At 51.5% G+C, this 20,907-nt stretch overlaps 2 protein-coding genes across 2 annotated transcripts in view; one reads left to right on the top strand and one right to left on the bottom strand.

The window, feature by feature from the left end:
- Positions 1-616: 616 nt before the first annotated feature.
- On the bottom strand, positions 617-6,547 carry NLE1 (notchless homolog 1). The gene is made up of 9 exons (XM_049636614.1): positions 5,481-6,547; positions 5,210-5,307; positions 4,675-4,867; positions 4,025-4,160; positions 3,830-3,876; positions 2,898-3,100; positions 1,837-1,996; positions 1,652-1,722; positions 617-982 (listed from the first exon to the last, which is right to left on the bottom strand). The coding sequence occupies exons 1-9, from the start codon at positions 5,592-5,594 to the stop codon at positions 970-972; spliced, it is 1,035 nt and encodes a 344-aa protein (XP_049492571.1). The 5' UTR covers positions 5,595-6,547; the 3' UTR covers positions 617-969.
- Positions 6,548-12,947: 6,400 nt separating this feature from the next.
- UNC45B (unc-45 myosin chaperone B) overlaps positions 12,948-20,907 on the top strand; it is a 27,936-nt gene continuing 19,976 nt past the window's right edge. The window contains exons 1-6 of the mRNA XM_049636612.1: positions 12,948-13,115; positions 13,678-13,714; positions 15,278-15,453; positions 17,002-17,091; positions 19,411-19,578; positions 20,168-20,336. Of these exons, the coding sequence (XP_049492569.1) occupies positions 12,948-13,115; positions 13,678-13,714; positions 15,278-15,453; positions 17,002-17,091; positions 19,411-19,578; positions 20,168-20,336 (808 nt within the window). The remainder of the gene's footprint in view (positions 13,116-13,677; positions 13,715-15,277; positions 15,454-17,001; positions 17,092-19,410; positions 19,579-20,167; positions 20,337-20,907) is intronic.

Raw genomic sequence — 20,907 nt, 5'->3', positions numbered from 1 at the left:
CATGTGAGGACATCCGGTGGGGATTCCTTTCACTGTGTGACAGTCCTTATGGGGCAGAGAACCATCCTCCCATGTCACATCACACCCACTTCTGCTAGAGCCCTCACCACTGCACGCTGTTAGAGGGAGCCCCCTGGGACAGCGGTCACCTTCTGCTCTGTACCCTGAGAGCCCGGCACAGTGCTCGGTGCACTGCAGGAGCTCAGGAAGTGTGTTGTGTGAGAGAGGGGCGGACAAAAGAAGCCCTAGAACAACACTGGCCTGCACAACTCCATGGGCTGGTGAAGGTGTTCTCCATCTGTGCCGTCCGGTGCAATGAGTAGCCTTCAGCTAGCATCACAGAACTGCACTTCTAACCATGTGGAATTCTGGTAAACACAGCCACATGTCGCTAGCATCTGCCACACTGGACAGCACAAGCTCACATCATCCTCTGGCCACTATCCTATGGCTTCCACCAGCGCCCCCAGCCATAACGAGCCTCTCCCTCATAGGCACAAGAGAAAGAGAAGAAAGGCCACCTCCCAGTCAGTATGGCTTTGGTGTAGCCCGGAGGGAAGGGTTAGACAGACTGACTCAGCACAGCCCTTGGGTGAGCCTTGGGGACAAGGAATTAACCCGAACACACAAAATAGAAGTTATTTATTTGGTCACAGGATCCAGGGTCTGATGCTGAATATAGAGAGAACATTCAGGAAAGGAGGAGGGACAGCAGCAAGGGTCTGGTCACTGCCTGCGCCCCCCCCCCCCCCCCCCCCAAGCAAGGTACGGAGTAACGGCCAACGGCTGAGCCCAGTGATATTTTCCCGTAACTTCGACCTCCTGCTCTGGGGAGGGACCTCACTGGGGTCTGTCCAAGGACAGCAGACCACACTGGTTCACAGGGGCACCACCCTGGCCTTTGGTCTCTGTCAGGGCGGGCACTGGCAGCAGCTGAGTCCAGGTGGGAGTCCAAGAACTTGGGATTTCTCATCTCCTCCATCTGTGGAGAAGGGGAGGGAACAGCATGGGGATCTGATCTTGGGAAGGGGAGGCTGCCATATAATCCCAGGAGCCCACTACAGGGGAGAACCTGTATTCACTTGGTCATTAAGAGACTGGCTACCATTTCTGCTCTGGCCACCCAAACTCAGGCTGGGCACCCACTGCCTGCCCTGGCTGAGACCTCATCCCAGGGCCTGGCCTCTCAGATGCCCACCAAGGTCATCTGATAGCAAACAATGACAACATTTACAAGTACACATGCTTTGGGTTCCCAAGTGTGTTCGCCTCCTATCTTTGATCTTCCTATCTACTGAGGCTTGACAACTCCCAGGAGGCAGGTGAACCACGCTCTCCAAAACCACACAATGGAAGTCAGAACCAGGATTGGAACTAGGTGTGACGCCTTCAAAAACCAGTGTTCTAAGAACTACTGCCTCATGCTGGAGGGACTCTGGGCTCGCCCTTCGGAGAGCACCGTCAGGGTCTCCCATAATCACTGTAATTCTGCAGTTCTCCCTCTTAACCACCGAGAGAACGTGGCACCACACACTGTCTTAGGCACCTGCAGAACCCTTAGAATTCTATGCCAGAAGGGAAAGGTGCAAGGAGTGACCAACTTAAGGGCAGCAGAGCCAAGCACACCAACCGCCACCTCCCCAAAACTCACATCCGGAGGCATTTGTCCTTCCCACCACTTGCCACTCTCTGGCCATCTGGACTCCAGTCGACAGCATATACCTAAACCGAGGTGGGGGGTGGGGAGAAGCAGGTAAGGTGTGTGTGTGTGGGGGGGCAGGAGGGCCAGGCTTCAACCCCCACCTGCCCCACCTCTGCTCACGAGGTCAGCCATACCTCATCTGCGTGGCCTGGAAGATCAGCAGCCAGCTTCTGGCCCTTCACATCCCACACCTTCAGCGTGCTGTCACTGCTACCACTGACCAGGAGCCGGCTATCGGCTGACCATGCAATCTGGTACACAGCAGCCACATGGCCACGCAGGGAAGCCAGGTACCTGGGCCAGGAAAGTGATGATGGGTATTAGGTCTGAAGGGGCCCCTGTGCCCTCCGTATCTGGACAACTTTGCATGACTTTGAATCCAGTGTAGTCCCTGCTCAGCCCATCTGCCTGATATCCCCCTAACACAAGTTGCTTGCTGACAAGTGGCATGGAGTAGTGGGCCAGGCTCACCTGGCACTTTCAGGTCAATACAGATTAGCTATGTCTATTTGGACAAGTCATTAGGACTTGTCATTTTGGACAAGTCTCTGAGACTCAGTTTCCTTATCTTGAAAAAGAAGGGAACGATCTATTTCAAAAACCGCTATACAGAAACACAATGGCCGAGACAGCAAGGCGCCAGCAAGGGTTTCCCTCATCCCTTCTCTTCTTGCCCGTGCCTTTGCCTCTCTGCTGACCTGATTAACCTCAAGGGCACAGTATCTCGTTATACTGAGGCCTCTCAGACTTCAACGGAGCAGAATCAGCTGATGACTTTATTAAGATGCAGATTCTGATTCTTAAGGTCTGGGGTAGGGCCCAAGACTCTGCATTTCTATCAAGCTCCCAGGTGATGCTGCAGCAGCTGGTCTGTGGATCACACTTTGAGGGGGGCCGGAAAATGACTGCAGCTCAAGTCTACACTTCTGCCGCAATCCCGGCTGTCTTAACGTTATTTCTCTCCTTCGATACAAAATGAACTAGCACTTCAGTGCCCATTTATTGCCAGTCCTAAATATACCATCTCCCTTAGTCCTTGTAACAAAGCCGAGAGGTAGGTCTGCATATTACAAAAGAGGAGACAAGGCTCAGAATATCCAAATGCTTGCCAAGGCCACGCAGCAAGTAAGTGACACAGCCAACCTCCTTCTAGAGGACCAGTGCCCTTCTTCTCCCTCCCCACACCTCCACTCACCTGCCTGTCCTGCCATCCCATAGTTTGATGGACTTGTCAAAGGAGGCACTGGCGATGATGCGGGAGTCAGGGGAGAAGAGCACCTGGTTGATGAGGGCCTGGTGTCCCGTCATCCGTGCGAGGGGCTTCTTGTCCTCTGCTGGGGACCACAGGAATAAGGTGAAGTCGTCTGAACCAGACACTAGCCTCTCTGGGCCCTGGCCCTAGGAGAGGCAGAAAGCACACCGTGTTGGGCACGGTCTCAGACAGGAGAGCCCGACCTGGGCAGCAAACGCACCACTGATTGCCCAACACCAGCACGGAGGCCAGGACTAGGAGAAATGAGGCCTGGCCTGCTACCAACTCACATGGGACCCCTGGCAGTCACTTCCCCCAAAAGGAAATGTTATGCACCTGGGATAATTTCTAAGATACCTACTCACAAGAAAAAGCAAGGTACAGAATAGTGTATTAAAAAAGGGAAAGATTTTATGTGTGGGTTTGTACACACGTGTATGTATACTGCATCCTGTGTACACATACACGTGTATGTGGAGGTATGAAGTCTCTGGAAGGAAAGACAGGACACTAGTAGCTCTGGATGTTTCCAGAAGGAAAGGATGGATGGGCAACAGAGATGGGAGACTTCTTCACCATCTACCTTTTTGTGTTCTTTGAAGCCTCGACCACATGAATGTGCTACTTAAATTAAACACAATAAAAAATACAGAAAATGCAATAAACAGATAAGCAAGTGAACGCAACAAAATCACATGGTCCTATACATTAAGATTTCAGGATTAAAAACTAGGATTTTCATGAAGAACTTTCTGGAAGAGGAACGTCTGAGCTAGGGCTAGAAGGGGGAGGGGCCTGAGTGCCTGCAGAGGGTTTGAGAGACCAGTGGAGGAAGAGTAGGGAGCCGGGCATGCTGGCGGCGGGCACACACTCACCCGCACGAGGCTGTATCGGCTCAGAGCCCTCTCCTTCAACTCCTGCACTGTGGCCAGGTACCAGAGGGGAGAGGAAGAGATGAGGAACAAGGCTGATTAGAAAATCCAACACAAATGGCAAACACCCCCGGCCCAGGTTGCACAGTAAGCCCGAGAACCGGCTCCTTCCCAGGCGGCCCTCTCCCACGCACTCACAGGACCCTCGGAGATCTTGGGCGTTAACCGAGGCCTCAGCTGGCTCGAAGGCACCCGTGCGCAGGGCGTAGTCAGTGCTGAGTGCCATGGTGTTCACCCAGTGGCCGTGGCCTTGCAGGGTCCGGCACAGCACACCCTAGGGCAGAGGAAGACTGGTCAGACGCACACCCACCCTACTCTCCACCCTAGGGAACTGGTACCCCCAGATTAACCCCAGAAGACAGCGACATGGGACTCAGAATTAGGTCCCTCGTTCATTGTGATCTTAATCAAATCACCGCTCTGGGCTGAAGTCTCTCCTCACTTACAAAATGCAGGTACTGGCCCAGATTGTTGTTTCCAAAAGTATGTTTCATGGAAAGGAACTTAAGTATGTGAGAAGAAAAGGGTTCCAGTCAAGTAACTGCCACATGGGACGTGGCAGGTTTAATAAAGCTAACAACAGGCTTCCTGCAGTGGCAATTTCTGGACCACATTAATGAACACTGGAACCTCCACTATCATGCAGCACCAACCACAGGAACCCACTGTTCCTGAAGCACCTCCTGCCACCCGGATCCCAGAACACACTGATCAACATTCCTTCCAGCCCTGGCATCTCATGGCCCGAGATTTCCCCAGGCTGCTCTCTGGACCCTCCCAGCTCTTACATCGTGAGCCCTCCAGACTTTGATGGTGCGGTCCTGGGAGGCAGAGTAGAGAAGCCCGTCCCCTCCCCACCGGAGACAGGTGACTGACTGTGTGTGCCCGGTGAGGATGCGCTCACAGCGGCCCACAGTTGTATCCCAGACCCGCACGCTGCCATCCTTGGAGCTGCTGGCCACATAGCGGCACTCGGGGTTCCTGGAGAGGGGAAGGGAGATGTGGCCCCACTTCTGATGTGGGAACGGCAATAGCACCTCCCCCTCCCCCCTTCTTAGCTCAAAGGCCAGGGACAATGACTCAACAGCTTCCTGACTCCAAGACCCAGCTGCATTGCAAGGCAACTCTCAGGGCCCATGATGAACAGCCCCCTCTCAAGCAGCACAGATTTGGAAGCCCTAGCCCACTGCCCGCCATGCCAGTACTGTCAGTCGGGCTGGCCATCCCACCCCCTGAGGCAAAACCCCTCTGCATCAAGCAAGGGAGGAGACCACCTTGAAGCCCTGGCTCCTCACTTCCCCCAGTTCTGTGAGCATCACTTACACGTGGAGGGGCTCCCAGATCAGGCCTGTGATCCACTTGCTGTGGCCAGCGAGGGGCCTGCCCACCTGCTTCCCTGTGCTTGGGTCCCACAGGAGAATCTGAGGGACAGAAGCTTACTGAATAACCCTCTCCATCCTGTCCCTAGGTCCACCAAAGTTCCTGCCCACTGCCCCCAATCCATCTTTCCCTGAAGACCCCAGAACCTCACTTGACCCATGTCCTAGGAAGGAAGCCCAGAGTCCCTGAGTGGTTACCAATGACCACCATCTACCTGGCCATTCTTGCAGCCCGAGGCCAACTTCTTGCCATCTGGGGACCAGGATATGCTAAGGACCCAGTGTCTGTGTCCTAGGAAAGCAGGGGAGGGAGAAAGCAAGGAGCACATATCTGTCTTTATCCCCAGTGCCTAGCATGCCTGACACGCTGCAGAAACTCCTCAACTAGCCCGAGAATAAATGATTGGTCAAACAAAAGGGGAGACGCAGCTTTCTAGGCAAAGGAAGAATTCATCCCAAGTGCTACAGCCGTGCATCCTGCTGCATAGATAGTACTTCCGCTTTCTAATAATTCCTTCCATGATACGTGGTATAAAGTTTCAAATCCTTTTTTTTTTTTTTTTTTTTACCTTGACCAAAAGTAAGAAATGCATGCTACCTGGAAACCTAGTATACTCATACATACACGTGAAACTAAAACACATTTCACCAACCAGTAACTACTCTATGTGTGATGTGCTCTGGAATTTGCTTAAGGGTATGGAGCAAAGCAAAAATTATTCCCAATTTTCCAGATGACAAAACTGAAGCTTAGGGAGCAGGCCCTACCCACACCCAGCTAGTGTGACCTCAAACTAGCAGCATCAGCACCAGCTGGAAACTTGAAATGCAAATTCTCAGGCCTCATCCCAGAACTAAAGAGACAAAAACTCGGGGGTGGCGCCCAGCAACCTGTAGGTTAACAAGCCTCCCTGCTGATTCCAGTGCTCAAGTTTGAGAACCACTGTGGTGGGGGTTGGATTTAAGGCAGGTTCTCCTTGCTACTCAGCACAACTCACAACCCCACACTGACTCTCTGGTCCAGTCTCTGGAAGTGGCTGGCTGGGTTCAAGGATAGCCTCTACATAGGAACAGGCAGCTGCTAACTGGGTTAAGGGGTTGAATTGGCTCTGGGCCTCCTCAGAAACTAAAGAGCTGAGTAAATGATCACCCACCTACCACTGGGTTAAGACCCTCCCTCTAAATGGCTAACTGCATACTGACCCTGGCATGTGAAATGGGGTGTCTCGGTGCTGAGATCCCAGAAGCGCACAGTGGTGTCTCCGGAGCCACTGGCCAGGTACCTGAGGAAGAAGAGAGGACACCTGACCTCTGCAGTGGGGACAAGGGGTAGGGCTTACACCAAAACAGGGCACATGTGCATTTTGGCTGCCTATTCAATTGTCTTCTGCGCATACAGTCTGGGACTGGACTTTTCTCCCTCCCCTGAGGAGGAGAAGTATAACACTGATACCATATGGGAGAAGAACCCCCTACCTCAAGGCAGCCATATCTCTCTTCTTCCTTTCTAAAAGGAATGGCCACAGCCATAATCAGATTTAGAATTTCTCGTTATCTGTGTAGGATTGCGAAAAGCAAACAAATTCAGTTTCACAGATGATGAAATAAGTCAGAAAGTGATTTGTCTGGGGCACACCGCCAGGAAGCCTACAGTTCAGCTCTCCTGAGATCAAGGCCAAGAAAGGCCCTTCCAATATGGGTGTCCTTCAAAACCAAACCCCACTGGGGAAGTCCTCTACCTGGAACCCATGCCCTGAGCTCAGGTCTATGATAGGCAGCCTGAGGTCCCATTGATTGTTAACTTGGGGTATCTGCCCCACCCCAGCCAGAGGCTGTACCCCCACATTCTATTCCACGATTCTGCAACTGTCCTTACTTTCCTGTGGGGCTGAAGGCCACAGAAATGACTGCCTCGCTGTGACCTTCCAAAGAGCTGGTGCAGCGGGTCACAGCACGGACCCTGAAGATAGCCTGTGGCTGGTAGATGATGTGAAGGACCTTCTCTGTCTCCACTGCCTGTGACTCCAGCGTCCTCCCCAGTGATGAGACGATCTCAGCATCGTGGACAAAGAAAGCCAGCGGCACAGGATCCTCCTGGAGGGCAATGGCAAAGGGCAACTCCTCCGTCAAAGGATAGGAGCCAGGGGTGCTCCCCAGTGTGCTGTGGCCAGGTGAAGCTTTTCTCTCCAGCCACGGTGTGGGTACCCCCACCATGCCCACCCAAAAAGGCCTCTTTTATCCTCCAAGAGCAACTGCAAGATACTTAAAATAGTACTTTAAAATCCTTTATCTGCATCTCACAACAACCCCGGGAGGCAGGCATTCATATTCCCACTTGACAGATGAAAAAACTTGAGGCTCAGAGCAGCTAATTAACGCAACGTCCTATTGGTAACGACTAATCCAGAAAGAAAACTGAAGTCCAGAATTAGGGTCAGTATACAGGATTATGCGGCGTTTTCTAAACTGCTACACCATGATGTACAATGTGTAAGAAGCATCCAAAACTCTGGCTGAAAACACAGACTCTGCCTTACCCCAGGGTCTGGTGTAGTAAACCTGGGGTGGGGTCTAGGTATTATATTTTTAAGCCCCCAGCCCCCCACCCCCACCCCCCGCCCTACTATAATGATGAATGGCTCCACTGGTTTAGAAGACCACGGGTTTTGAATCTGACATTCGGGTTCTAATTCCCAATCTACCACCTACGACATAGCATCGTACAAATAATTTACTGCCTCTGGGCCACACTGTCAGATGGGGATATTAATGAGGAGCTGCGTCGCGGAATCTGACGATGTACCCGATGCGTTCAAAACGAGCGGTCTCTCTTCCCAGGTGGACCTCGCAGGTCGAAGCGTAAAGCGCTGTCACACGAAATACATCTCCTGACCGTCCCCCGACGTAGGTGGCACTGCCACGGACGCGCGCCAGGGTGGTTCTCCCAGTGTCGGCGAGCGCTGGGACCCCCGAACCCCAGACCTTGGGTCTCCCGGTCCCCTGCGGGCCGGCCCAGAGCAGGCCCTCCCGCCGAGGGGAGGAAAGAGGGACCGCCCGGGCCGCCGCTCACCTGGGCCAGCAGCGCGTTGCACACGAGCTGCAGCTTGTCCGGGGTGATGTCCACGGGCACGTCGAACGGGGAGCCCAGGAGCTGCCCGCCCTCATCCTGGAACTGCACCAGCAGCCGCTGCACGTCGCGCGCCGCCGCCTCGTCCTGTGCCTACAAGCGCCGCGGGTGTCAGCCACGCCGCTGGGCGGGAAGGCCCCCACTGCCGCTTCCCTCTGAGGTCGGGGACCCCGGGCCGGAGCGCCCCCGCTCCCACTCACGCACACCCACCACCGCCGCCGCCGCCGCCGCCGCCATCCCGCGTTCGCACGTGGAGGAAATAGACTCAGGCGGGACGGAGCGCCGTCCCCGGGGTAGGGCGGCGCTGCAGCCCGCGACAGCGCCCTCTGGTGTGGCGGAGGGGACGTGTCACGCCGTGCCGGCCAGGCTTCGGCAGTGGGCGCACCTGGTACCTGCTTCCACAGCCCCACCTTGGACAGGTGGCTGTCACCCCGACCCAGTCCCTCCCAGTGCCGTGCAGGATACAAACAGCCTTTTGTCTCTGCAGAATAGGGATTTTTGCCCCACTTCATAGGTGGGGAAATCGAGGCTCTGAGCGGTTGACTTTCCCCCAAATCAGAGACCGGAAATGGCAGAAGACTAAATTGGGTTGGCTCTGGCAGCAGCGCCCCTGCATGGGTGGCTTAGGAAACTAGAGCCTGTTGGGTTGCAGGCAAGAAATTATTATTCTTTTTTAGATGGACCAAATCGATTCATAATTCTTGAGTACAAAAGCAAAAAATGTCTGCAGTTTTCAACACTGCAAAGCAATAACAATAATGATGATAACGAGAGCAGTGTGTCAGGCATTGTTCCAAGCGTGTCACGCATATAACTCGTTAAATCCCCACCTTCCTCTCCCCACATTACAGATGAGGAACTGAAGCGCAGACCCACTAACATGAGGGCTCTTACCAGAAACGTGGGGTCTTCCTTGGCAGGTCTCCCCACATCTGGACGGTCTCAAGCTTGGTCAGGCTGGCCTCCTTAACCTGTCCTGAATTTGTTCTCTCCATCTCCACTATTACACTTTGGACTGAGTCACCGAGGTTGCCTACAAAACCCTCTTCACTTGCCTCTCTGTTTCCACTCTTGCCTCTTCCGATGTATTCTCCACACTGCCACTGGGGTGACGTTTTCCAACCAAAAATCTGGTCTGTCACTCTCCATCCTAAAACCCTACAATGTCTCCCATAATAAGCAAGGCAAAAGTCAAACTCCTTATGATGGCCCACTCAGCCTTACTTACCTCTCCAGCCACTCCTCTCTCTCTCTCTCTCTCTCTCTCTCTCTCTCAATTTTCTCTCTCTCTTTTTAATGTTTATTTATTTTTGAGAGAGAGAGAGAGAGCACAAGTTGGGGAGGGACAGAGAGAGAGGGAGACACAGATTCTGAAGCAGGCTCCAGGCTCTGAGCTGTCAGCACAGAGTTTGATGTGGGGCTTGAGCTCATGAACCGCGAGATCATGACCTGAGCCGAAGCCTGATGCTTAATCAACTGAGCCACTCAGACACCCCATTCCTCTCTCTTTAAGATTAAATTCTTCTGGCTTTTGCTTAGTTCTTCCAAGGCATGACCCTTCTTACATCGGTGCCTTTGTACATGCAGACTTCTCTGCCTGGAACTTTGATGGGCAGTGTTGTGTCCCTCCTCCCCAAATTCATATGTGGAAGCCCTAACCCCCAAGGTGACTGTATTTGGAGAGGGGGCCTATATGAGAGTAATAAAGGTTAAATGAGGTTATCAGGGTAGGGCCCTAGTCTGATAGGACTGGTGTCCTCAGAAGGAAGAGATACCAGATATTACCTCTCTTTCTCTCTCTCCTCCTTTCCCCTCTCCCCACATGGAGAAGAAGCCACATGAAGACACAGTGGAAAGGTGGACATCTACAAGCCAGGAAGAGAAGCCTCACCAGAAACCAATGTTGGTGGCACCTTGATCTTAAACTTCTAGACTGTGGAAAAATACATTTCACTTATTCAAGCCATCCCACCTGAGTTTTTTTTTTTAAGTTTATTTATTTATTTTGAGAGAGAGTGAGAGACAGAGAGAGCGCAAGAGTGGGGGAGGAGCAAAAAGAGAGGGAGAGAGAGAATCCCAAGCAGGCTCCACCCTCAGTGCTGAGCCTGATGCAGGGCTCAATCTCATGATCTCCAGATCACGACCTGAGCCAAAATCAAGAGTCAGCCCTTAAGGTACTGGGCCACCCAGGCGCCTCCTGCCTGAGGTATTTTGTTATAGCAGCCTGAGCAGCTGAAGACAGGGACAATTCCTCATTCTTCAAGTCTTGCCTGAAATATACATGCATTCATTCAACAAATGTCTCTGCCAAACATTGTTCTAGGAACTCTACATATATTAACTCATTTAATCATTCACTCAGGAAGCTTTCTCTGAAACAATGCCATGTTTCCCTATTATGTGTTTTCACAACATCCTGGTATTCTTTGTATTTAGGAATCACAGATCCATGGAATTATTTCATCCATTTATTCATCGAATATGGTTGAGCACCTACTATGTACGCACTGTGATAGCCACATGAAATATGTAAGTGAACAAAATAGACACAAATCCTTGCCCTCATGAGTGGTCTCTGCTTTCACTGTCATTCACAGTTCCTGCTGCATAGTAGATGCTTACGAATTGACATGGAGTGAATTACTGAATCAGGAATTGAATCTAAGATTCCTAGGACCTAAAGTCAGAGAACCTCAGTTTTCTGCCAGTGGCAGGATCCTTTATCCCATTGCTTCATTACTACAAGAGCACTTGCCCCACAAAGGGGCCCAGGGTTTAGGACACCATGATGGCAGGGAATCCCTTCCTCCATTCATTCCTTCATTCATTTATTCAGTCAACAAACCTGCAACAGACAAATGTGCATCAGAGCTGGGCCTTGGGTCCAGCAGGACAGTAGAACTTGTCCACAGTCATAGCTGTGTGTCCAAGGATACCGATCAAAGAGCAGAATCTTCAGTGCGTTTCTCTGCCATGGTCAGGTAGGTTTGAAGATGTATGGGGGGAGGGGGCAGAATTGTGGTAAGTGAAGAAAAGCATCAACAGGAAGACACCATTCATTCATTCACTCATTCATTCAGGAAGCCCGCATTGGGCACTCACTCTGCCAGCCTCTGTGCCAGGGTAAGTCAAACTGCAATGAGATGCTGTCTTTACCCTGTGGGAGAGAGCTCACAGCCTAGGCTTGGAGACACTGGGAGGTGAGAGAGTTCTGAGTCCAAGTAGGAACAGACTCAAATTTGTCTCAGGAACCCTCAGTCAGATGAGAAGAAACAAGTCCTGCCCCAGGGGAGACCTGTTTTGTTCTTCCTTCTTGTCCCAGGAAGACCCTCTTTTGATGAGGGAGACTCAGCTGATCCCAGGAGAGGTCCCAGGTAGATGGGGAGGGGGGGGTACGGTCCTCGGGCTCAGGGAATTCCAGACTGACCTAGCTCTGACCAAGAAAGCCTATAGTCTAGTGGGGGACATTAAGAGCCCACCCTCTCTGTCTACTGGGAGGGGTAGGCTGAATGCATCCACTCCACACGGATGGGGGACACAGGAGAAGGCATGCAAACCAAAACAAAGCACCCATTTCCACTAAACTTGAACTAGTAAGCCCCTCTGTCTTTCAGAAAAGGAGGGACATTTCAACAATGAGTACTGGAGGGGTTGGGGAGTTGTGGGCAAGTGGAAGAGAGGGAGGAACTCTCCTCCTTCCAGAAGGGCATTTCTGGAAGTCTCCAGTTGGTCCTGGACCTGGGCAGCTGCTCTAAGTCTGCCAGCCCCTCAGCTGTCACTCTGCTCCCAAAATAGCAGTGATTGGGGGAAGGGAGAGGAGATTGTTTATCTGGGATGGAGGGGGAGAAGGGGCATTATAGCTGTGTCTCCCTCCCTTCTGGATCTTTCTCTGTTCTTTGTGGTATGAATGCCCGAGTCCAGGACTGCCCCTGAGTAGGACGCTGGGGCATAGGTTAGTCAGCACTTCCAGGTGACTAATGACTATCCACTCTGGGGAGGAGGAAGGCCCTGAGTATCAATGACAGACTCCAGGGACACCTGACCCTGTGGCCAAATATGGTCTGGAGCTACTGGCAGGGGCGATAAAACCTCTTGGGTGGGGGAGGGAGGCAGATTAAGGCTTGGTGGCCAGGGGGTGGCTCACAAGGGAGCTCAGCCGAACAGCATCACAGGAGGACAGACCAGGAGCACCGTCCTCTGAGAAAGTGAGCCCGTGTGGAGAGTTCCTCAGACCGGGGAGGGAGAAGAGGGACTGAGAAGAACTTTCAAGGCTTGCAGTGAGAATTCAGGCCTCCGGCGTGGTGGCTTCACCCGCCCAGCTGGGAGGGAAGGAGAGGGAGGCACGGGGGCTCTAAGATTCCTTCAGCCATGCTATTCTGCAAGCAGGTGCTATCATGTCCTTCTGAGCAATGGATTTGGGGGTGATAGGCATGGGTCCTTTCCAGGCAGAACCCTCACCTTCCATCCCAGTAGAAGGAGGCCCTGGAGCTCCAGACCTCAGGCCAGGAGTCTGGAGTGGGGGACTGGCCAGACTGAGCTGCTCCTGTCCTGACAGATGGCAGAGGCAGAAGCAGCGCAGCTGAAGGAGGAAGGGAACCGGCATTTCCAGCTCCAGGACTATAAGGCTGCAACAAAGAGCTACAGCCAGGCCCTGAAGCTGACCAAGGACAAGGCCCTGCTGGCCACGCTCTATCGGAATCGGGCAGCCTGTGGCCTGAAAACGGTCTGGAGGGGGCAGGGCGGGAGGCTGAGGGCCAGCACCCAGAGGCAGGGGTGAAGGCAGCCCCCCATCTTGCTGGGTATCAGACCCTTAAGCCCCCTTGTCCCAGCCCTTTCTGCTGGAGCCCTCAGGGCAGAGAAGGGCACCTCCCACTGCTTTCCTGGGCCCACTGCCTGACCCACTCCTCTGGGAGACAGAAATTCCTCCAGTTGGGAATCAGCCTAATGGGAACTGGCATCACGCCAGGGGCTTTTTCCATGTTATTTCGCAGCATCTTACTAACAGCCCCGTGAGTCAGCTGCTGTTGTCGTGCCCATATAGCAGATAAAACAAACTCAGGGCTCGGGGGGCTTAGTAACTCACCAAGATCTCCCAGGTCATTAGTAGCAGAGCCTGGATTCAAACCCAAGTTTGCCTAATGTCAGAGCTCATCTGCTCTCCCATGCCCAGCCGGGGGTCCGCCCTTGGTTCCCTGACAGCCAGCAGCTCCCCAGCAAACCCTGTCTGGTTGTCTCTGCTTTGGGCCTGCATTAACCCCTGCTGCTTCCCCTTCTCCATGTCTCAGGAAAGCTATGTTCAGGCGGCGTCAGATGCCTCAAGAGGTGAGTTCCCTTTCCCCAACCACTCCCCCATCCCCAACCCCAGCATCCCTGTTTTGTCTAAGAGGCTCATTGTCAATCGAAGAAATGACAGATTGTAGAAACACCATCCTAGGCATTGTAGGCAGGGCTTCAGATGTCCAGAGAAGCCATCCCTAAATTGCATTTTTGCAACTCGAATTATATATTAAATCATAGGTTGAGGGAAATTAAAATTTTTTTTTCAAAAAAATTTTTTTAATGTTTGGTTTTGAGAGAGAGAGTCAGAGCGTGAGTGGTGGAGGGGCAGAGAGAGAGGGAGACACAGAATCCAAAGCAGGCTCCAGGCTCCGAGCCATCAGCACAGAGCCCGACGCAGGGCTTGGACTCCTGGACCGCAAGATCATGACCTGAGCTAAAGTCGGACGTTCAGCCGACTGAGCCACCCAGGCGCCTCTTAAATTTTTTTTAATGTTTATTTATTTTTGAGAGAGAGAGAAAAATAGAGAGAGAGAGAGAGAGAAGTGCAAACCAGGAGGGGCAGAGAGGGCAGACAGAATCTTAAGTGGGCTCAAACCCATGAACTGTGAGATCATGACCTGAGCCAAAGTTGGATGCCTAACTGACTGAGGCACCCAGGTGCCCCTTGGGAGATTCTTTCATTAAAAGATGTTTCCAGAAATCCTCGTGTCTTGGTAATGACACACCCTCTGTTGTAAATTAGGGTATGCTCATCCTGGGGCTCCCCAGTGGTTCTGGGCATCAGCCCACTGCACTCTGTGGGATCAGGCTTCCTGAGAGGAGGAGGGAGGCAGTAGCCCATTGCACAGAGACTAGGGAGAGATGAACATTAAAACAAAGCAAACCTTTAAATGTAACTAATTTCAACTTGCGCTTAAGTCAATGTTGACTTAAGCCCATTGTCAAAATGGGAAGTCTTTTCTTAGCTGCAAGTGTTGGGTTTTGATCTGGGCACCATTCTTTTAGGAGAAACAGAGACAGTGTGAAGTGAGCTCAGAAGGAAGGGAACCAGCTGGAGATGGGCCTGGAAATACACCCTGTGAAGAGCAGTTGAGGGACGTGGCAATATTTAGCCCAGAGAAAGCAATTCCCAGGTGGGATGGAGAGCTGCCTTCAAACACCTAAAAGGCTGTCACAAGGAAGAAGGATCGGATTTCATCTCAGGGGTTCCAGGGCTGAACTTAGGATAAAAGGGCAAAGTTACAGGGAGATATATTTCAGGTCTGAAGAGGGGAGGGCTTTCTTGATGGAGCTGCCTGGCTGCCTTGAGAAGGAGGGAGCTCCCCATTGCTGGAGGTATGCAAGTATCCATTGGATGAGTGCTTGGCTGGGATCATGATGTAGCAGAGACTGAAATATCAAGAGCTAGACGCGATGACCCTTAACCTCCCTTGAGACTATGATTCTTACTGCCTTCCTCACAAAGAGGGAGCCTGGGGCCAGATAGTCCACATGGGTGGATAATCTCCAATGAAGACACAGTGGCCCTGGAATTGGGGACAGTGGCAGGGGAGGGAGGAAGGCGATCTGCAGCCCAGGCCCCTGAGGCCCAGTCTCCCTCATTAGCTATTGACATCAACTCCTCGGACATCAAGGCTCTCTATCGGCGGTGCCAGGCACTGGAGCATCTGGGGAAGTTGGACCAGGCCTTCAAGGACGTGCAGCGCTGTGCCACCCTCGAGCCACGGAACCAAAACTTCCAGGAGACACTGAGGAGGCTCAACACCAGTATCCAGGAGAAGGTGAGCTGGACCCCTACCCATAAGCCTTGGCTGCCTCCCCTCACTCTTAGTGGATGAGTTAGGGAAGCAGGACACCAGAGCAGGTCTAACCCTACCTCCACACTCTTGGATGGAGTGAATGCATGGCACAGGCAGGTGCCAGAGAACAGCCGAGCAGAGGCACCCACCTTTGAGTGATCGGAGATGCTTGTTCCAGGAGACAAGCCAGCCAGGACTAGAACACGGGTCTTTTAAATTCCAGATGGAGGCTTTAAAAAAAAATTGTAACTTAGTATGTATACGACATGATCTTCTCTTTCTAGGAGGACAAAAGCAGTACTGAGGGTAGGGTACTGCTGGATGATAGAGCCAGTAGGGAAATCTTTTCTAGGAAAACGAAGTGGGGTGGAGGAGAACTAGGATCAGAGATGAGAAATTCTACACCCTAGTCCTGGCTTAGTTGCCAATTTTCTAAGGGATCCCTTGGGGTGTCAGTTCCTCCTCTGTAAGAGCAGGAGGGTAACTGATCACTAAGCTCCTTGCTCCAAGACTCAGCGGCTCCTCTGTGTCTGGGGCAGCCCCATGGTGGGACCACAGTACACTGTCCAGAGTGCAGACTCAGGGGCTGAGTAAACACAAAACTGAGGAGTGACCAGAGAGGGGGTGACAAATGAGAGACCCACTGGGAGGAAATGAGCCCTGATGGAAATAGGCAGGACTGTGGAGGAGCAAAGCAAAGTAGTGGGAGGTACGGAAGGAGATGGCAAATGGTGGGAGTGGGGCGGTGGGGTGATGGGTGATCAGTTAGGTCATTTTATGGTAGATTCAGAGCACTGGGGTTGGGGGTGGGGGTGTGAGGGATGAGACAGCCAAACATAATGGTTAAAATTTCTTTTTAATGTTTATTTTTTTGAGGGAGAGAGACAGAGCATGATCAGGGGAGGGGCAGAGAGAGAGAGAGAGAGAGAGACAGAATCTGAAGCAGTCTCCAGGCTCTGAGCTGTCAGCACAGAGTCTGATGTGGGGCTTGAACCCACAAATGACGAGATCATGACCTGAGCTGAAGTCAGCTGCTTAACTGACTGAGCCACCCAGGTGCCCCCCAAATGTAATGGTTTTAAATTGAGTGAAGAGGTCCTTGAAAACTGCTTCAGGTTTCTGATCTTAGAAATCGAGTTCTATTTTAGCCCGTTTTTAAAGTATGTGATAGCTAATTATTTACTGGACTGCAAAATTTGGGTGATGATCCAAGCCCTCCAAATTGGCATAGCAAACTTAACTAGACTGTAAGCTTTGTGGAGTGAGGACTTGATTTTGTTCACCATTCTATCCCCAGCATCTGCAACAGTAACTGGCATGTAGTAGTTATTCAGTAAGGGTTTGTTGAATGAATGAATAAATGAATGAATGAAGAAAGAAAGAAAGAGAAAAAGAAAGGAGAAAGAAAGAAAGAAAGAAAGAGAAAGAAACATAGTGTAGGGGCCCAGAGTAGATACCATAATATTTACTGAGCCGCCTGGAACGTGGACCCCTGCCTACCTCCTTCCCCACTCCCTCCTTTCTCCTCAGCTTCGTGTGCAGTTCTCCACAGACTCGAGGGTACAGAAAATGTTCGAGATCCTCCTGGATGAAAACAGTGAAGCGGACAAGCTGGAGAAGGTGAGTGCGGGGCAACCAGCCGGCCAGCAGAGGGCGCACTCGGGATCCCCCTCCCCCCCCCCCTTCCCCCCCCCCCCCCCCTCCCCCCCCCCCCCCCCCCCCCCCCCCCCCCCCCCCCCTCCGCCACGGCCGATCTTCCGCTGCTGGCCCCACCGGATCTCAAGACAGTAACGCCCTGACCGGTCGCGGAGGAAGAGGAGGGGGGTCTCCTTGAAGAACGTGGACACAAACGGGCCAAAGGTTAAGCACTTTAGAAAGCACTTGGCTATAAGGGCCAGGACTAGGGTGAGACCAATGAGAGCAGAGTTGGAGTTTTTATTTAAATTTTTGAGATTTTGTTCACTATGATTTTTTTTTTTTGCATTGCATTGCATTGATTTTGATATTTTAAAATATTGCATTAGATGTTACTCACCTTGATTGCCGAGGTTTTCGGTGTCCCTGGAAATGGTGCATCCAAGGCAAGTGCCTCACTTGCCATACCCAGGTTTCCATCCTGAGAGCTGTTGAAAACAACATGTTAAAATAATGTTCTAGTCCATTATAAAATATTGTAAAAGGTCATCCTGAAATATGAGAATGGTTGCTCATAATACCATCCTCTTAGCCAAATTTGTTGCCTTTTTTTTTTTTAATGTTCCCTTCTGTTTTTTTTTCCGGGGGAAAAAAATTGAACATCTGAATGGTTTTTGTTATTTGTTTATTTGAGAGAGAGAGAGCTGAGTGTGAGTGGGGGAGAGGGGAAGAGACAGAGAGAATCTTTAAGCAGGCCCCATACCCAGCACAGGGTCCCAAGCGGGGCTCAATCCCACGACCCTGGGATCACGACCTCAGCTGAAATTAAGAGTCAGATAGATGCTCAATCGACTGAGCCACCCAGGTGCCCCTGAATATTTTATAGTTATAAGAATTGGACAGACAATGCGTGGGGGAATTTTTGTTAGTTTTATGATCAATAAGTCCATGTAACATGCAAATACCTTTTATAACAAACTGATGTGAGGACTTAATGAGTTGCTACAGATAAATGCACTTGGCGAGTACACAGCCCTTGACTGGTAGAGTGTTGGTGGTCCTGGTGGTACTTGCCCGGGAGTCTCTAATCAGCCTCATACCCAGCGTCCCACTCCCTCTCTCTTTGCTCACCTTCTCCTTCTCTCTCATGAGTTCTTCCTCCAACTCCAGGGTTTCAGGTTTTGCTGAGGCCTCCTCCCCTGATCTGGGGCCATTTAAGGTATATGTATCCTCCTCAAGGTTTTAGGGTGGGAGGACACTGGAGAACTTTCTAGCTCAACTGCCTAATTTTGCGGTCTGGGACCCAGAGAGGTACCATGACTTGCCCAAGGTCACACAGCTAGCATACAGCAGAATCAGTCCTCATACCCAGGACTCTTGAGACCCCTCTCCTGCGCTGTCTGCCCACCAACCACCACCTCCCTGAGAATGCCTGTAACTTCAGATTGCCCAGAACAGGTAAACAAGCAAACCCAAAATGCTGAAACCATATTCAAGGGAAAATTTTTAAAAGAAAACAATTCACTTCTGTTAAAAGGTAAACCGTGGCATATTCATAATTTTCAGGTTTTATTTGGGCAAAATTGATTCAAGTGGGGTAGCAGCAAAACAGGAAGTGGTTAGGAGCATTGTACCTACAGGAGCCAGGGGAAAGGCTTCTAGAAAGACATGGGTGGAAAGAAAGCAATGCAATTATTTGATTGGCTATAGCTTAAGCAGTTACATTATTTGGGAAAGCCTAGTTGGCTGTGATTGACTGTTCTTAAGTTTCGATTTCTTAACCTTGAGACATTACAGGCTTCCATTTGGGTTTGCTTACATTAGCTACTAGGGCATTAATGCCACTCAGTCTAATGGCCTTCTTGTTTAAATAATTTAAGACTTCAATACCTTGGTTTAGTACTTATCCGTAAGCATACATACACGGTTTTGTTTAATGTAAGTGCAATCAGAGTGAACCTACTTCCTAATGTTTTTTCCAGGTTGCTGGGTGATCTCGTTTATGGCATAAGTGCAATCAGAGTGAACCTACTTCCTAATGTTTTTTCCAGGTTGCTGGGTGATCTCATTTATGGCTTCGTGGCTACAGTATATCTCATCAAGTTGGGCTGTATGTCAGTTACTTTGTTTCTTCTGTTGTGTCATGTTCCTAGGCTAGGCCTCTGGGAGCAGGATTGTAGGGGAAGAACCCAGTATAAAGATGTTTTGGAAACCAAGTCCTCAATCAGCCCCTGCACTTGGCCCCTGCCCGAGGCCTTGATAGCCAAACCTCCCCCTCCCCCTCATCATGTCCTCCCTCCTCAGGCTGCCAACAACCTCATCGTCCTGGGGCGTGAAGAAGCAGGGGCCGAGAGGATCTTCCAGAACAACGGAGTGGCCCTGCTGCTGCAGCTTGTGGACACCAAGAGGCCCGAGCTGGTGCTAGCGGCTGTGCGGACCCTGTCGGGCATGTGCAGTGGCCACCGAGCTAGGGTGAGGGCCTGGGTGTGGGGCTGGCGGCACAGGTGGCTGCCAGGCAGAAGATCTGGAGGGCGACATGTGGACAGTTAGTGGGTGGCATAAATAGACCCAGATGCCAAGTGGAGAGTGTCCCCCCAACCCCCGCCATCCTCGATTGTACGGTCCCGGATCAACAGAGATTGATCCTCTGCATTTCCCTTTGAGCTGGAAATGCATTTATGCAAAGATAAGGCTAGTGAAAGTTTATGAGGAAGAGCTGAATGCAAAGGTTATGACAGTTTACATTGTATCGTCCTAAGTCTTCCAAAGCCCGTGTATATTTTATGCGTATATCTCAACCTAGACTCACCACATTGCAAGTGCTCAAGGGCCCCATGTGGCAAAGTGGCTACTATATTGGACGGCCCAGGCTTAAACCTCTGGAAAGGGGCCTGGCTTGTGTCAAGATCCTGCCTAGACCATGGGCCCGGTGAGGCATGGCTGCCTGGGCTTAGTTCCCTACTGCAGGGGCATGGTGGGGATGGACGTCACCCACTTCCTAACCTGCATGGCAGCTGGAAGAGAGGGGCGGGCAGCTGACTCGTTCTTGCTGGGGGTATAGGCCACAGTGATTCTCCATGCCGTCCGGATAGACAGAATCTGTAGCCTCATGGCCGTGGAGAACGAGGAGATGTCTCTGGCCGTCTGCAACCTGCTCCAGGCTGTCATCGACTCTCTGTCAGGAGAGGACAAACGAGAACATCAAGGGAAGGAGGAAGCGCTGGTCTTAGGTAGGAGGGATTCTTCAGGTTTTTTTCCACGGGGGTGGGGGCCAGGGAGAGTCGGTTGCCACCTTAGACAGGTCATTCCCTGTAGGTGGAGGTGGCCTGGTTTTATTTTTATATTTATTTTCTAATTAAAAGAGTGTTAGAGGCATAGGAGCATCATTTTCAATAACTGAAAGGTGGAAGCAACTCAAGTGTCCATGTGCGGGTGAATGGATAAATAAAATGTGGTACGTCCACACAATGGAATAGTATTCAGCCTTAAAAAGGAAGGAAACTCTGACATGTGCTACAATATGGATGAACCTTGAGGACGTTATGCTAGGTGAAATAAGCCAGTGACAAAAAGATAAGTACTGTTTGATTCCACTTATGTGAGGTATCTAGAGTAGCCCAAATCATGGAGACGGGTGCCTGGTTGGCTCGGTTGGTTAAACTTCTGACTTGGGCTCAGGTCATGATCTTGCAGTTTGCAGTTTGATCTTGCAGTTTGAGCCCCACGTCCAGACAATGCCTCCCTGCCTGCCTCCCTCCCTGCCTCCATGCATGCCTCCCTCCCTCCCTGTCTGCCTCCCTC

Source organism: Panthera uncia, chromosome E1 (assembly GCF_023721935.1).
Source record: "Panthera uncia isolate 11264 chromosome E1, Puncia_PCG_1.0, whole genome shotgun sequence".
NCBI lineage: Eukaryota > Metazoa > Chordata > Mammalia > Carnivora > Felidae > Panthera > Panthera uncia.
This window is presented reverse-complemented; position numbering and strand designations above follow the sequence as displayed.

Coding starts and splice junctions, on each gene's coding strand:
- NLE1 (XM_049636614.1), bottom strand. CDS start 5,594: ATGTGCTCCTTGCTTTCTCCCTCCCCTGCTTTCCTAGGACACAGACAC. Junction 4,868..5,209: donor ATCTGGGAGCCCCTCCACGT/GTAAGTGATGCT, acceptor TCCCCTCTCCAG/GAACCCCGAGTGCCGCTATG. Junction 3,877..4,024: donor CCAAGATCTCCGAGGGTCCT/GTGAGTGCGTGG, acceptor ACCTGGCCACAG/TGCAGGAGTTGAAGGAGAGG.